Source organism: Hippichthys cyanospilos, chromosome 3 (assembly GCF_059441005.1).
Source record: "Hippichthys cyanospilos isolate Australia breed blue-spotted pipefish chromosome 3, RoL_Hcya_1.0, whole genome shotgun sequence".
Classification (NCBI taxonomy): domain Eukaryota; kingdom Metazoa; phylum Chordata; class Actinopteri; order Syngnathiformes; family Syngnathidae; genus Hippichthys; species Hippichthys cyanospilos.
In genome coordinates this window covers 5,201,754-5,218,046 of record NC_142371.1, presented here as the reverse complement: position 1 = coordinate 5,218,046, position 16,293 = coordinate 5,201,754, and the positions used below count along the sequence as shown (strand labels likewise).

Here is a 16,293-nt window from a genome sequence, read left to right as displayed (position 1 = left end):
AACAAGACAACTGAATGAAGTTTATGCAGATAAAGTCAAAATTGGTATGACTTGTGATAAAACATAAATTTGTTGCACACAAAAAAAATCATACGTGTACACACAATTCTGTTTATTTTCCAAGTGCAAAAATCCCAGTCAAATAGAAGTCATTAGAAATAGCACGCACATTCGCAATTCCATTTTCAATGTCAGAAATCAATACCAAGCACGATATTTCTCATTATATTCAGCGCTTTGCATTCAGCCTATTTACATTTGCAATGCGAAAATGCAACGGGTGAACATTATGAGCTACAATAGCGTGTGGGAAAATGTAGATTCAACACCCCCATTAAGCTGTCACATAACCAGAATAAATCTTAAATGGCTTCCCACACACTGCATATAAAGCATAACAAAGCAAACGGGTATACAGACTGCATTTCTGATGCAAGTGTGAAAGAATACGTTGGATGACGAAAGCATCGGAAGTCCAGCACCTCACTTGTTTGAGATGCTCACTGAGTCTTTACTTTCTTGCTGTGAGAGCCACACTCAGGTCTTCGGGCCTTTGGGGCCCAACGCCTGATGGACAAAGACAAGAACAATAGGAAGTCTGAGCTGTTATTTTTCTATTCACACCAACTCCCGGAGCCCCTTTTCCAGAAATGCATATTGCATACTCAAAAGTCAAAGAATAGTTCGTGCTACCTTCTTTGGTAAAGGTAGATGAGGAAGAAGAGCTCATCTCTGAAACATGAGAGTTGGTGAGAGGACAAGAATGCCTCAGATGACGAGAAAATGGCAGCGCAGGAACACAGATCTGAAATCAGGGTGTTCACTCCCTGGTACATAGGGACATGTGAGCTGATGAATAAAAATAGCTTTTTATGAAATGCAATATCTTGCGATCTAAAAATTTGGGAACTGGAAAATCATCACACTCACTCTGTACATCAACACTGCCCCCTGGAGGTGGCTCACAGATCTCATCTGATAGGAAAAGCCACATCAGGATAGAACGGTTAGAGCGGCTTCAGGGGCGCACTGTGAGAAGTTTAACGACAAGTGCTCACCTTGTGGTTGATAAATAATTGAGGTGCCATAGACAGGAAGCCGAATGCATACACTCCTGCCAAGGAAGATAGGTTTAGTGATCAGTTTTCAAAATTGCATGAGAAAAAAAAAAAAAACAACTTTAAATTTGCAACTATTGTATTGCCTCACTTGTCATGTCATATAGTTGCAATCAAAATTTAATTTAAATTTAATTTAGTTCCAAAATATACAAGTAATCCGTAGTTTTAAGGAAAAATATAAATAACTTACTTCCACTGACAGCTATAGATTAGAATGGATCGATGTTCACAAAATAGGCAGTGAATAAATTATATAGCGCAAAAATAATGTTGCAAGAAGCCCCCCCCCAAAAAAAAAGAAATCACCATGAAATAAACAAATATACACACATAAAAAAAATACAAATAGTTAAATAAAATGTATCACTTTGAAAGCTGTTGATGCGAAATGATGTCATTTGGATCCCTATCGTCATTAATTCCAATTGATTTCCTTTTTTTCTATTATCGGTAATTTCTATTTTTGGAGAGTACCGGTAAATCAAACTTTATATATATTGTGTGTGTGGGTGTTTTTAACCTCAGTTCGATTTATTTCCTGTGGCAATAGAACTTTGCTAACTTTGAAACCAAACTTAGAATAGTCACCAGCAAAAAGAAAGACAAAGATGGACGTATATATAATCTTAATTAAAAAAGGTGCTCACCACAAGATTGGAAACAAAAACATTTACTTTGCAAAGCCGTTGAAACACGGGCATCATCTCAGAGCAAAACAAGCTATTTATACGTTTTGTGAAAAGAATTTAAGAAAAATAATGTCAGTAAGGATGAGTCAGATTTGGTAGTTTTATTTTAGAGGAAAAAAAAAGTATTTAAGGCTCAAAGTAATGTATTACAGCAGTCTTTTAAACTACCACTTTATTTGATCTTAGATTTAGTCCAAGATTTAACATTACGAGTAGATACGTTTCATGCTTCTAAGCAACCAGTTGTTGAAAAATACGATTAATCGCAATTGATTATGGAATATTTTGCTATTAATTAGTAAAATAATACAAAATAAAAATAACCATTTGACTGCACTAAAATATACCCAAATAATACAATAATAATAAAATGACCTCACCAGTTACCAGGCTGTTGAGCATCCAGGAGAAGTAACTGTTAAAACAGGATTTGTTTATGTGTTAATTCAGTGAACAATGGCTTCAAATAGACACACACACACACACACACACTTCATATGTGGGTGTTAAAAGCATTATCATGGGAGTAACCACATTTTTGTCCTCAAGGGCCACATTGGATTTTAGACCCCCCTCACACCTGTTCACGCTAATACACGGGCCAAAATGTCTTGTATACGTTGAATAAAATATTGCACTGGTAAGACTGTGGTGCAAATACAAATGATAAGGCAGAGGAGAAGTGAAAACTACAGTAAGTCGCTCACCTTTTTTGGCGCAAGTAGGCCAGTGAAAAAATAGCTCCACTGATGCACAGAGGATAGATCAAGTAGGACAAGTATGTGGATGCCTGGAGAGAAACACCTTAAATGATATGTTTAAAAGGAAACAAAATGTAGGAAGTCATAAAATTGGCAAGTAGCAGCACCTGTGTGTCAAACTCCACTGTCCTCCGCTCTTCTTCATCCAGCTTGTTTACCTTCTCAAGAGAAAAAAGCGGATTGTAACATGACTTTGCACAAATGTCGAGGTCAGTTGTTTGATTCCATACTCACATAGGGTCGTCTCCAATGCAACTTGAGTCGAAACACTTTAAACACCTTCCACACCTGATGAGACAGCATTCCAGGTATCTAGTCCAAAATCTTTTTGCTGCTTTGTGTTGTTTATGACGGGATATGCAGTAGTACCTCCACGCACGCTGCCAGCCCGACAGGAAGTAGCACCAGGAGGCTGGTCTCTTCCAGCAGGTGCAGGAAAATCAGCAAGGTGCCGAGACTTCGCCACAAAACTGTTTTGAAAGTGTACAAAACGTAGTGCTTTGCAGCTCCGTTGTTTCTTACTTACAATGGTTGTATTTGTATATAAAAGCTTCTTACTGGATTTCCTGGACATTCCTGCCATGCTCTTCTTTTTTCTCCAGGAGCTGACGTCATTTTTAAGAGCCAGAAATTCACAGATGAGCTGTGAAAGTTATAGGACAATCATGTTTTCAAAAAGAAAAAATGCTTCCATCTATTTTCCATCGCATTTATCCTCATAAGAGACGCGGGTGCGCTGGAGACGACACCCAAAAACATACCAGGTCATATTATCTACACAGTCTTACTTGCAGAGCTGTGATGAGGGCGGTCAACACTAAAAGGTAAAGATTAGAGCCCACCAGGGTTTCTTTAATCTCATCAATGTACTCCTCGGAGAAGCCTGCATCAACAAAGAAAACTCCTATTTAAATCTCCAGATCAAGCCTGGATTTTTTTTTAACACTCATTTCATGTAGTTTTATTTTCTTCTTTTTTTCTTTGAAATGAAAAAAAAAAGCTTCATTTATCACTACCAAATTGGCGCAGGGAATAGACCACATCCTGGAGATGAACCCAAAATCGGAATCTCCTCAGAGAAATGCCTTCGTAGGAAACAGTGAGTGGAAGATGGGTGGTGCTTCTGTTGATCTTCTGTGGGAGGATGCATAGAATAGTAGCGCATAAATGCAATTCACTCTCGTCCACTTTTTGTGCGGTGGAGGACGTGACGTTGCTTTACCATAAGGTCTCTGATTCTGAAACTGAGCTCATCAATCAACAGCAGAGGAAGGTAGAGGATCCGTCTTCCTTCCTGTGAGCTGACAGAACATTAAGTTCAACGGATGCCGTGACTCGTGCGTGACTGTGCTACATTTGATCGCGAGACTTACATTCTAACGTAGCGGCGCATGTCGCTGGGGAGTCCTCCTTTGATGAAGGTAAAGTCCTCTGACATCATTGCGACTGACAGACGAGGTCTCCAGTGGGATACAGGATACTTTAATTTGGAATTCTTGTGAAAACGCATACACAAACATTGAGTTGTAGTTTTTCCTCTTTTTTTTCTTTGATGGCAGAATGGCGTTATTAATGCAGATTGGAGGTTTTCCACTCTTCTGGGAAGACATCAGATGATGTTTTGCTCCACCATTAGTATTGAAATATTTGTTGCTTAAAGGCATGAATTGAGTTTACTGCCAGCATACACCATGCTTGTATCTCAAATTTGCACTCACAAATCAGAGCACAAACCCCCCCCCCCCCCCCCCCACAAATAATAACATACAAATAGCTCATATTGAGGAGAAAAAAAAATCATACACACGCCTCATAACACAATCAGGCCAGTCTTATTATAAAGCAGGGATTCTCAAACTTTTGGAGTCAGGGACCTCTTTTTGGAAAACACATTTTCCAACAAACCGTCCCCCCATTGCAGATGATGAAATGAAAAGTTGAAAATTGCACACTTCCTCATAACAAACTGGGTCAATTTACCCCAAACGGGTTGCTGCCAAATATTTAGTGACAAATATTTAGTGACAAAATAATCAAGCTCTTTGATGATGATGTGGATTACATGGGTCTATTTCAAAAATTTCAAAATTAATACATTAATTTAACGTATATTAAACTGTTTGAATTAGTTACTTTATTGAAGTATAATGAATACATTCACAATGTAATATAAATAAAATTAAATTAACCCGTACATATTTTTAATTTAAAAACCCAAATTATTTCATGGACCCTCGGGGGTCCGCGGACCATACTTTGACAACCCATACTTTAAAGCTCCACTATAGTCCAATATTGTTTATGCTGTAATTTCAACAATGAAATCTCTGAACAATCTTAAATATTTTAATGACTGTTTGTTTGATTTAATATGTGGAAAAATAGGAATTTTAAAAGGATAAGAAAATCTCACACTGAATGTTCTGAATTTCTAATTTGAGTAGATGCACAGTAGCACTTAATGAAAGTGAGTGTACCTTCTGTGTGTTTCTGTGCTTTTCAGTGTGTGCAGGGCTGATGTGGGTTGTAAGCAGAGCTGCGTGGTGCACCTCTCGGTTGTCTTCCAAAGGGGAAACGCTGGCCCTGTGGACGTACACTACCGCATACAAGCTGCCATTGGCACGAGTCTCCTCTGGCAGCGGAACATTTACCTGCCTGCACAAACAGACATATACAACACGGTATAGACAGGTGTGAAGAGAACTAGCCCATGAATACCTTCTGTTTATAAGAGTCCGTTATGGATAAATGCTGTTCACTTATACAATATAGTATGTTTTCACCAGTGACTGAAGTCCATTGTAATCTACAGGAAATAGTCAGATCTACAACAATAACAACATGTTAATTGTGCATTATGAATTTGAACATGCAAATCAATGCAGTCATATTCATTCTCTAATCATCACGCATCTACTGTCCATCAAGAGCATAGCAATTTGTGCTTTTTTAGTAAAGTTAATATAAAGTGATGATGAGTGCACCTCTCAAATGTGGAGTGCGGGTCGAATGGATCAATTCTCAGCGCTAGGTTGAGCTGACTGTTGTCTGGAACAAGGCAGGTGAACACACTCAGCTGGACGGATAACACAAAGACAGCACAAGATATTTGTCAGTAGTCTGGGGGTACCTACCCATCAGGGGTACAACCACTAAATGGTACCTGCAGTCTGGGTTTGGCTGACAGGTAAGAGGTGATGCAACCCTCCCTTCGGCTCTCATCGCATGACTTGGTGTTGAGGAATCCGTACAGGAGCCATGCGGTGTGAGCCATGTACACCATGAATACCCCCAGAAGGAGCTTCGCTATGGAGCTTCTCTTGCCGCCGCTGTTCGCAGGCTTGGAGCAGCACGATGGAAACATCGTGCAGGTTTGCATCAACCACCGAAAGCAAACAAAAGGAGTGATAATAAATGGGATTTGGATCGGAACGAGGTGAATTAAGGTCGCCGCGGCATCCTCCTCGGGATGCTGATGATGGATGACACGCACGCGCACAACACAGCCCAGACAAGAGATTTCCAAATTAATCGACAAAACGCCATAACACACATAAGAAATTAAAAACAGAAATCATATAATTATTTTTCCTTCTAATTTATACATTGTTGACAGACAATTCATGCTAAGAAGAACGATCTTAGTGCTCTAAATATATTTGGCAATCTCGCGGTGCATTGTGGGTAGGACACATCCTACCTACTATGTTTTCACTAGCCGCCTACCGCTGGAACTTTTTAATTTTTAGTATCTAGCTATTGTGTCGCGCGTAATGTGTCTATTTGGCTAAATTTGTAGGTACCGACCTGAATCGCAATTGTGTTTCTTCTGTTCAACGCGATTGTCAGGTGGATTTGAACGCGATAACTCGCACCGGAGCGGGCGGTGTCCACGATTAGCTGCTATGCTAACTAGGGTAACACAAAGTGCCGAATGACGGTCACGTGAGGAAGGCTACACATTGATGGCAACATTACGGTAGCAAACAAACCAATATTTATGGATTTTTTTTCCCAGTTACTCCCTTTGTCGTCGTTTTCCGTGGACGGGATACCAAATACTCAAGCATTTTAAGATGTTCAAAAGACAAATTGTGCGTCTTTTTATTGGGCGATAGTGCCTCCCACATTATCATCAATTACAATTAAGGCTGCTTTGGAGATGGAATTATGAATGCAAAATTAACAATGCTGCTGAGTAGGTGTTTTAGCTGCTCAAGGATGTATCTACCATATCGGGGAAACTTGCATTCACAGCGCCTTTTCAGCTCTATTGGCGTCCTCTCTTGTGTGGGAGGGAATGAAGCCAATCTCAAGGTTGGTCATGACATGCTTTACTACACAAGATACGCACATTCACCATTGTGCAACAGTGAAGGACCTTCCGAAGCAAGTTGTAGTCATGAACTGCTTGAGTCAAGAAGAAGAGGTCCAGTTTGCTTGGCAAGACACAAGAACCTGCTGAGAGGAGGAGCATCATGGCCTGGTAAAATCATGAAATTGTATGCTGAGCAAAGTCGCTTTATAATTGCATAATTACTGTGCGCTCTGGCAATTTCATACGACAATACACAATTGAAACTTGTATTTGCGATCCCAAGTGCTGAGATGTTGATGTTATTTGTTGTGCTTAACGCATTTAATCTTTATAAATATATTCTTGATTTTATCTGTGTCTTTTATCAGTGTCATTTATCCGACACAGAATGACCGAAGCGCCTCTCTCCACTGTGCCACCACCTTTTGTCGTGGTAAGATGTTTTCTATCTCTTTCTCCTTATTTATTTGTTATAAAAGGGAAGTGTACTTTGATAAGCGTTTTAATCAGTTTCAGTACTGATTACATTTTTAACAATTACACTTTAATATAATTTCGGGCTATACATAGCAAAAAATCTTGTGTGGGCCCAGCAATGCTTGAGCAGGTTTCACACCATTTGAAATCATAAATTAATTTCTCGTATTATTTCACAGATGAAATTTGACCAAGAGGGAAATGTTACTTCATTTGGTAAGTGTTAAAGAAAAGAGATCAGTTCTTGTGTGGATTATCTATCTAGGTTGATTTGTGTGCAACACTTGTAACCAACTAGCATTTTTTAAAATTGGCTCACTGGCTCGCTAAATATTCCTTTAAAATGATCTCGAGCAAACTGAATCTATAATGTCAAACCGGATTTGATCAGCATCCATCTACTGGATCTATCCATCCATGTTTTGTTTTCTTTGTATAATGGTTTGTTTTATATGTAGTTTCCAAAGTTTCATGAGCATTTAAATAAAATAAAATTCCACTGTTGTGCTGTTCTTTTTACTTATAGAGAAAAAGAAAAATGAGCTTTGTCAAGAACTAAGTCTTCAGGCAAGGGACCTCCGCTTTCAGCACAGCACCAGCCTTACCACCAGAAACAACTGCATCATCCTGCGAATGGAGGTAGCCTCACAACAAAGCAAAACAAAGCAATCATGCATAACATATTACACATGGCTGCAATATTTATTTATTGTAAACTACCATCAACACTTATAGGAGCGCATATTAAAGCCTAATGCTGTATATAGTCAAAAATGAAAGATACAATATTAAACATGCCCAAAATTAGTCCTGGGTGTTCTTGATCGTTGTGGATCAGTTCCACTTTTGACATTCTTTGACTTGCGCCACAGTGCAGTGTGTCCCTGCGGGGGTTTGGGAGATGCTATAGTAGAAGATGCAAGAGTCCTCACGGCTAATCATTCGACAGGGTGCATGAATGTCCTCTTTGCTTGCCACCTTTGTCAAGATGAGGTTATTGCATTCGGCCTCGCATCTGGTGACAAGATGACACACACACACACACATGCAGAATGAAGTATAAATTCCATCCAGTGGTCATATTCGAGTATGTAGTTTTTACCTGTCTCTTTTGGGTCCTGTTCCGAACGCCCGGCAGTCCACACACTCTGCATGAGTCTGGCAAGGATTCAAACAAGTCGGGCAATCCTCACAGGTCAGGCCCGCGTATGGTGTGTCACAACGACAGCTTCCGCAGTGACACATCCCTCGACCGTTACACAGCTGCTGGTTTGATGCCATGCATGAAGTTGTATCGATAGAGCAGCTGCAGTCCTCGTCGTTCCAGCCGTCGTCACAAATGCATCGTCCACACTCGCAACTGCCGTGATCCCCGCATATCCTACGGAGAGAATCAAATGTGTTAAAACATGCAAATTCACTGCTTTTGAACACCATAATGAAATATGTAACAGCTTATTATGGTTATATACTTGTTGTTGTGATATGGGCAATCAAAATTGCTACACTCGCAGAACCTCCCAGTGTAGAGTTCGTTTGGGTTTTCTCGACTGTGGCATACACAGTCACCATCGACACATGTTCCTCTACCGCTGCATGATGGAGCATTTGGTCCCTTGCGACAGAATCTTTCATCTCTGCCTAAGCTTGATTCTTGATTGATCTGGCACTGTTGCCCAAGGAATGGCTGGTAACATTCGCAAGAGCCGCACACCAGAGCGCCATGGCTGCTGCAGGCTGGACTGTTTTCTTCTCGGTTTCCCTTGCAGTCACACTCGCCTGAAAGAAATATGTTCACTATGCCTCAGCACAACTATGGCAATACCGTTACTTAAAAAAATGTGCCTACTTACACTCCACGTTTATCTTCAGTTTGACACTTTGTGAAAAGTTTCTTGATGTAATGTGAACAGACCAAGACCCTGTCCTGTTCTTCTGATTTATGAGGTCACTAGTTGTGTGACAAAGTGCAGCCTCAGTATTCACCTTGGAATAAAAGATAGTCATGATTACCATCTGAGTTTTCTGACAGAGGTGGACACACAAAAAAACTACAAAATGTTCTATGTAGAGACAATGGCAATAACCAGGAGATCAAGCTTGATGACAATAATAAGTTGTACTTCACTTACTTTATATACCATAGTTTTCAAAATATAAGATGCACAGGATTATAAGAAGCACCAGCAAAAATGAACAAAATATCAATTTTTTTGTCACGTATAGGCCACACTGGCCTATACAGCTGCGGGTCGTACCATCAAATATTTACACAGAAAGATGGTAAATGGAAGTATTTTTTAAATGTATTTATTTATTTATTTTTTCAAACTGCTTGGTTTCAGCAACATCATGCCTTTAACACAGACTAAACATGCCTGCATGTTTAGAAGAAAAAGCAGCACAAACACAGCTTCAGCACAGATTGTATTTTCAGCATAACCCTGACACACTCTTATTGTTAAAATTATTTTCAAAATATAAGATGCACAGGATTATAAGAAGCACCAGCAAAAATGAACAAAATATCAATTTTTTTGTCACGTATAGGCCACACTGGCCTATACAGCTGCGGGTCGTACCATCAAATATTTACACAGAAAGATGGTAAATGGAAGTATTTTTTAAATGTATTTATTTATTTATTTTTTCAAACTGCTTGGTTTCAGCAACATCATGCCTTTAACACAGACTAAACATGCCTGCATGTTTAGAAGAAAAAGCAGCACAAACACAGCTTCAGCACAGATTGTATTTTCAGCATAACCCTGACACACTCTTATTGTTAAAATACTGCACCAACATAACAGTAACATACTTGATTGTGTTTACTAATGGAGAATGCCTCCTAGTGGAGAGTAAAATAGCCGTTCAAACTCAAAATCAATACTTTGATAGCATCTTCTTCTGTCTCCCTTTTTATACTGCCCTTTTTGGCTAGGAAAAAAAAAAGGCAGCCGAGCCTCATTTGACTATAAACTGCACGAATCAAAGTGTGAGAAAAAAATGAGCAGATTCTAATCAGGTGCTTTTCCACCTTACAAGACCCTCAAATTGCTTTACTGTATATCACTACAGTTGTAACTGCTCATTTATCAGCATCAGGAGCAACTTGGAGTTTACTATCTTGCTCAAGGATACTTTGACATGATCATAATGGCCGGGGGTCGAACCCACAACTTCTGGTTTGCAAGACAACCCCCCCTCCACTGCAAAATGCTGGGATTTTCTTTGAAAATAAGAAGATAGCACCCGAGTCATAATTACCCTGACCTTCACCAGGATCTTGCCATCTCTTGTATCTTGTCTGAATGTAATATTGACCCCCGCTGGAACAGTACTGGTGTCCGTATTCAGCTCCATGATTGGTCGGTCTCCAGCCTTGCTGATGTAAAGCGGGAAGGACTGACTCACACCAGGCCTTAAATGGAGGCTCACCTCCTTGGGCTGTGGGAACGGTGTGTCTGCTGTTGGATTAATGCTGCAAAAGATCATCAGAAACAGAATACAGAAATTCAGATACCCTAAAAGTTGGTGTTGGGGAAAATATGCCACACTACTCCAAATATTCATTTAAATAGTGTTTTTGTTTGTTTGTTTGTTTGTCATATACACATAGAAGGGAACAAATGATTGCAAAAATGAAAAATGTGATTACAATCACAAAGCCGTCAATAACAGTTATTAAAGAGCTGCCTCGCCTCAAGTAAAAATGGATCTCTGGTTCTCCTGCAGTACAAGATTGTCCAAATGATTTCCATGATTACAAAGTGAAATGTGACTTTCATTCACTCTCCGTAGATCTGCAAGTTTAATAATTGTCATGCATCCATACAAATGAAGTTGATTATTGTGTTGAATGTGGTTCATTAATTTTTACACTAGTTTGACTGTTAAAATTTTAGTGCTACCTAAAACAGTGCCAATACTGTTAATGAACTTTTATAATGATGGCGGTTTAACTCTCAAAACTGATCATTTCTACATTATTTCCCATGAGAGCCAAGATGTTCGATTTAGGGGAAAAAGGGATGTTCAAAAACATAATATCTCCCAAGTAAGACTGGGGGGGAAAAAGTCAAATAAGTCGGGTAATCACAAGTTTCAGATCATTTCGATTAAAAAAAAATAAAAAATTGCAAGAAAATAAAACTACATGAAATTGCAAATTGTGGAAAACGCATACTGCTGTGGTATGTAAAGCCTGTTGTATAATAGGCCTCAATTAGTTGTGCACCACCTCATGGCCGAATGCTTGATGCTATTTGTGCAAATAAAAACACTGATTTAATAGTTAACAGGCTTCGTTAACAGCTTTCATTAAATACAATATTAGCTTCCCAAAGAAATTCACCAGAAACTTTAGGGTTGTATTATCCGAGTATGTGTACCTTTCACTACAAACAATTTAAAATGGCCCGGTTTTAGGTGTTCAAATTTTAACCAGTAGGGCACCATCAAACATAGACACGCCCAGTCTGCTCGTCAAGAAGAAGAACAGGAAGTCATTGACATGATAGTAGCTAACAAGCAGCTCCACCCTCAAGATTAGCCTAGAAATTTTGTGGAAGCACCGTCTACAAGAGACTTTAAGGACACCTTTACATGTGTAATGTAGACATAACATCATGTTTGCGTGAAGTAAATGATAGTTAGGGTTTATTAACTTTGAATGGAATGGTTAGTGCGCATATGCTAATCGTGATTGCCAACTGGTTAGTATGGGGAAATGTTGTTGATCTAACAATTCGTATGTATAAAAGACCAATAATGAGTCGTATAGCCATTCTGTTTAACTCATGTACAACCTTAGTAGGTCATTTAAAAACAGATGACCTTCCTATTTGGGGTTTGCATGTTCTCCCCATGCCTGTGTAGGTTTTCCTGCGGGTACTCTGGTTTCCTCCCAATTCCCAAGGGTAACTACTGTCTCATGTTTACATTCAGTATGCAGTCTATGAATAGTTAAAGCCAGCAATAAATACAGTAAGCCAATGTTTTATCATACCTGCTACTGTCATTCCTGGTGACATGAACTCGCCCTTGGGGGTTATACATGTGACCTGTGTCACAACCTGCTCTCTTTAGCTCACTCCAGGTGTGACAGCGATGTTCCAAACTAGAGTCAGTGCACCACACACACTGCGGACCTGACAGGATGCACTCGCTACAGGTGGATGCGGACTTGAGACATATTTGTTTTTCAGCCTGGCTTGCTGACAGTAGAGTCAACAAAAACAGGAACAGACGAACCAGCTTCACAACCATGCTGCAGACAAAAAAAAAAAAAAAGAGTCAGAGTACTTCATTGTAATTTGTACGTCTTAGTCCTCTAGTAAAGGGCTTTTCTTAGCAATACAAATATTGCACTATTGATTTAAAAAACCTAGTCTTGGTATTACTGAAAGGATAAATTACAATGTTTCTCTTCTACATTATTGAATTATTCTGTAGTTTAAAATACAGTATTTTACTTTTTTTTTTTTTAGAGCGTGTGTAACTTACTTGAGTTCCTGAATACCTTTTCTTAGCTGTTTCAAAATATCTGCTTCTTCAAACAGCAACATTTCAAAAGGCTCAACGTTAAATTTCTGCTTGTCAATCCCACAACACAGCTGATCATATAACACTTGCATTTCCAAACCAGCCCTCTTCTATTGAGCTAGCCTCTCACCTCAAATATTTACTGATTAAGTTTAACTTATGGACTTCTAACTCTGTGTCTACAAACATGAGGTGTAAGTTGTTTATTTTTGGGTCGATGCAAAGCTTGTAAACCAGGCTGTCTTTGTTAAGTTGAGCTCAACTGACATCTTAATGTACCCCTGGCAAATGTGTTCACAGTCACTAAAAGCCATTGTGACTCCACAATGCCTTTTGGTCTTGGATTTCCGCGGGGTGGGATTGGAGCGCTGGCTGGTTCTGGAGCTTGCCCCGCAGCTGGCCTCACCGACACACTCCCTACCTTTTGAGTTCAGGGCTCTAGAGGCCATCTTGCAGCACAGGGTGAGTGCAATCACCTGATCCACGTGGCCACATACGTGACTCAAACATGCTTCCGTCGACAGGTAAACAATTTACAAACCCGGCTGAATGAAGTTGAACCAGTAATTTTGGACATTTTGGAATCTCTGGTGGATCCGAAAATCCTGTCTGCTGATAGAAGTAAACTACACATACTATTGCAAAACAGTAAAAGGTAACATTATTTTTCAGCAAACAAGTTTCAATATTGAGATCAATAGAGTGTTTTTAGAACGTATGTTCAGTTAATGCCATTTTATCTTGTCTCTTGATATTTTTTAAACTTATCAGTTTATCAGAGTTGGAGACGGACATAAAGGTTTTTAAGGATTCCCTCTTGAAGATTTTGGATGAGGATGAAATCATTGAAGAGCTGTGTCTCACCAAGTGGACAGACCCGAAAGTTTTGTAAGTCCGATGCGCCAGTACGTGCACAAATTGTAACCAGCACTATGTTCCATAGAACATTTCTTCAACAATTCTGTTTGAATCCATGCAATAGATACGCAATCCTGAAAAATTGTCTAAAATATGAATCATTAACCAAATATAACACCCTATGGAAAATGGTAACTATTTTTACATTCATACTTGTAAACAAGCATATCATAATTTTTTGCTAAATGTGTCCCCCGTTTCTGCTGATTTTTATCTTATGTGGATGTGATTTTGACATTTCTAGCAGTGTTTTGTCCAAAAATCATGTGACTGATACATTGGAAATGTGCAACAATTTGTCAACAACAAATCGATTGGCAACTTTTTGATAATTGATATGTTACGTATCTTTTTAAATTAAAAAAAATGCCCAAAAGCTTTGTCATTTCTGCTCCTCCATCCATCCATTTTTTTACAGCCACTTATCCTCACTAGGGCCGCTGGCTTGCTTCTCAACAATAACTATTCTCCAATTTCTTTTGAATTTGTGAAATTCGTGGAATTTGTGAATTTGTCAAAACATTGGCTTTTGCTTTGGGGAACAATGATCAGCGTTTTTGCCTTGAGTATTTTCTGACATGTTACACAAGAAAACAGTACCTGGATACATTAATTTACATTTTCTTTTTCTGCACTGTTAATTTCAAATACAGTAATGTCCTGTCTTTGAATAAAGTAATTACAATTAAAACATGTTTATTTTTAATCCCATTCACCTATAAATGAGTTCACTATTCAACTGAGATTAATCTATATTTAAAAGTCGTTACAGCCCTATAACATTTCATTATCAATTTTTTTTCTTCTTCTATGGACAGCTACAGTAACGTATGTTTCCATGAGCTGTTCTGTTTTACTGTAGGTTTGTCTTTTCAGTGAAGAGAGCAGTTTGGGGATTGACCATGCCGAGGAGATGGAACTTTTATTGGATAATTACTACATGCAGGTAACTATTTTTCTGAAGCTACCATGAAGCCACAGTTGTATCTACAATGTTTACTAGCGTCTTATAATGCACATGATGTGGGTCTGAGGCATGCTATGTTCTTATATTGTGCTTGTGTCATCACACGCAGGCCGAGGAGCTGGCCAACAAAGCCAGGGAGCTGAAAGGCCTGATAGATGACTCAGAAAGCGTCATCTTTATCAATCTGGACAGGTACGCCTTAATGTCCATGAATGCTGTGTGAAGCGTCCATGACAGAATGCGGTGCAAATGAACTGAAAGGCGATTGCTATCTGTTGTAGCCATCGAAATGTGATGATGCGTTTGAACCTGCAACTGACCATGGGGACCTTCTCACTCTCCTTATTTGGTCTCATCGGCGTGGCCTTCGGAATGAATTTGGAGTCGTCTTTTGAAGAGGTCAGATTGATTTCTCCTTGGGCTTCATTTGGGGTCATATCTTTGGATCTTCTACATGTTGCAATCTCTGTGACGTCCTTCAACAGCCTTGAGTAAATTGGCGACAAAGGCCTCTTTCTACAAAATGCGATACAAGGCTTAAACAAATGTTGGTACTTGGCAAGCCGTCTGTGGCCGATGGGTGGTATGTTGCCCACCCCAGCCAGAAACCGCCAAAATTATATTTTGGAACATGTTTTTGTGTGTGTTCCAGGACCCCCGTGTTTTTTGGCTGGTTACAGGTTTCATGTTCCTTGGCAGTGGCCTGATTTGGAGGCGACTGCTGTCATTCCTCGGACGGCACCTGGAGCCTTCATTACTGCCATCAGTAATATATATATATTTTTTTTACTTTAAACACTTCTCACCCACATGTCTGGTTTATACACTTACAAACATCTGATAACATTATTCTTGTTTTTGACAGATTCCTCCTGTTTGGAAGAGAAATCTAAGAGCATCGGACATAAAGTCTGGAGTGAGATAATGATACGAACCTTCAACAAGTTTTCTGCACTTTTAAGGCCATTAGACTGACCTCATGACAAGACACAAATCAGTTGTTTCTCATCAGAATCCTCTTGGAACTCTTGAACTCTTGTCCTTGCTTATGCATTGTTTCAACAACGTGAGCCGCGGACTGTCGATACTTCACTTTCATTTGCCCTTTGTTGAAAAGGCCAGTTCAAAGTGTCAGTCATTTGTCAACTTACTTGAAAGTGCAATATTACATTATGTAAGTGGCACCTACCTATGTTGGTTCGGATGACAATAACGCAAATATTTTGTGTATTAATTTTGAAAAAAAAAAAAAAGATTTCCATTTTGATCTAATTTCCCAGCTGTTTTAAACCTGTGGCCCTGATGTTTCACAAGTAAAAAAAAAAATCAACAATACCGTGGGCTCTGTTGTCTGATGTATAATTAACCGCCTATAGTGAATGTGCGAGTTGAAATGCATACATATAAAATCCATTTAAAGTAAGGGAAACTAGGAAGCAAAAACCATTTGAGCAGGAAAAAAATTCGCGGGTGCCGATATCCGAGTACGCAAGGTACT

At 39.2% G+C, this 16,293-nt stretch overlaps 3 protein-coding genes across 7 annotated transcripts; 1 reads left to right on the top strand and 2 right to left on the bottom strand.

Moving 5' to 3' along the window:
* Positions 1 to 97: 97 nt before the first annotated feature.
* Positions 98 to 6,599, bottom strand: LOC148425581 (lipid scramblase CLPTM1L-like). 4 transcript variants are annotated; one of them, XM_088411375.1, is made up of 18 exons: positions 6,379 to 6,575; positions 5,735 to 5,911; positions 5,556 to 5,647; positions 5,049 to 5,226; positions 3,945 to 4,066; positions 3,794 to 3,872; positions 3,588 to 3,705; positions 3,360 to 3,454; positions 3,130 to 3,214; positions 2,941 to 3,041; positions 2,806 to 2,859; positions 2,679 to 2,729; positions 2,518 to 2,600; positions 2,191 to 2,225; positions 1,059 to 1,114; positions 931 to 975; positions 694 to 827; positions 98 to 567 (listed from the first exon to the last, which is right to left on the bottom strand). In XM_088411375.1, the coding sequence occupies exons 2-18, from the start codon at positions 5,852 to 5,854 to the stop codon at positions 501 to 503; spliced, it is 1,515 nt and encodes a 504-aa protein (XP_088267501.1). In that variant the 5' UTR covers positions 5,855 to 5,911; positions 6,379 to 6,575; the 3' UTR covers positions 98 to 500. The 4 variants fall into 4 exon arrangements, 3 of the variants coding, with proteins under 3 accessions (XP_088267501.1, XP_088267500.1, XP_088267502.1); XR_015865177.1 differs by having other exon boundaries at positions 694 to 849; positions 5,735 to 6,594; XM_088411374.1 differs by having other exon boundaries at positions 5,735 to 6,577.
* Positions 6,257 to 16,128, top strand: LOC148425579 (magnesium transporter MRS2 homolog, mitochondrial-like). Its single transcript, XM_088411379.1, has 12 exons — positions 6,257 to 7,057; positions 7,258 to 7,322; positions 7,546 to 7,582; positions 7,893 to 8,005; positions 13,211 to 13,372; positions 13,435 to 13,565; positions 13,682 to 13,798; positions 14,705 to 14,774; positions 14,905 to 14,987; positions 15,077 to 15,194; positions 15,448 to 15,561; positions 15,661 to 16,128. The coding sequence occupies exons 1-12, from the start codon at positions 6,742 to 6,744 to the stop codon at positions 15,718 to 15,720; spliced, it is 1,386 nt and encodes a 461-aa protein (XP_088267505.1). The 5' UTR covers positions 6,257 to 6,741; the 3' UTR covers positions 15,721 to 16,128.
* Positions 8,063 to 13,283, bottom strand: LOC148425580 (integrin beta-1-like). 2 transcript variants are annotated; one of them, XM_088411377.1, is made up of 7 exons: positions 12,872 to 13,283; positions 12,375 to 12,635; positions 10,634 to 10,847; positions 9,220 to 9,352; positions 8,839 to 9,145; positions 8,469 to 8,747; positions 8,063 to 8,381 (listed from the first exon to the last, which is right to left on the bottom strand). In XM_088411377.1, the coding sequence occupies exons 1-7, from the start codon at positions 13,000 to 13,002 to the stop codon at positions 8,201 to 8,203; spliced, it is 1,506 nt and encodes a 501-aa protein (XP_088267503.1). In that variant the 5' UTR covers positions 13,003 to 13,283; the 3' UTR covers positions 8,063 to 8,200. The 2 variants fall into 2 exon arrangements, with proteins under 2 accessions (XP_088267503.1, XP_088267504.1); XM_088411378.1 differs by having other exon boundaries at positions 10,640 to 10,847.
* Positions 16,129 to 16,293: the final 165 nt, after the last annotated feature.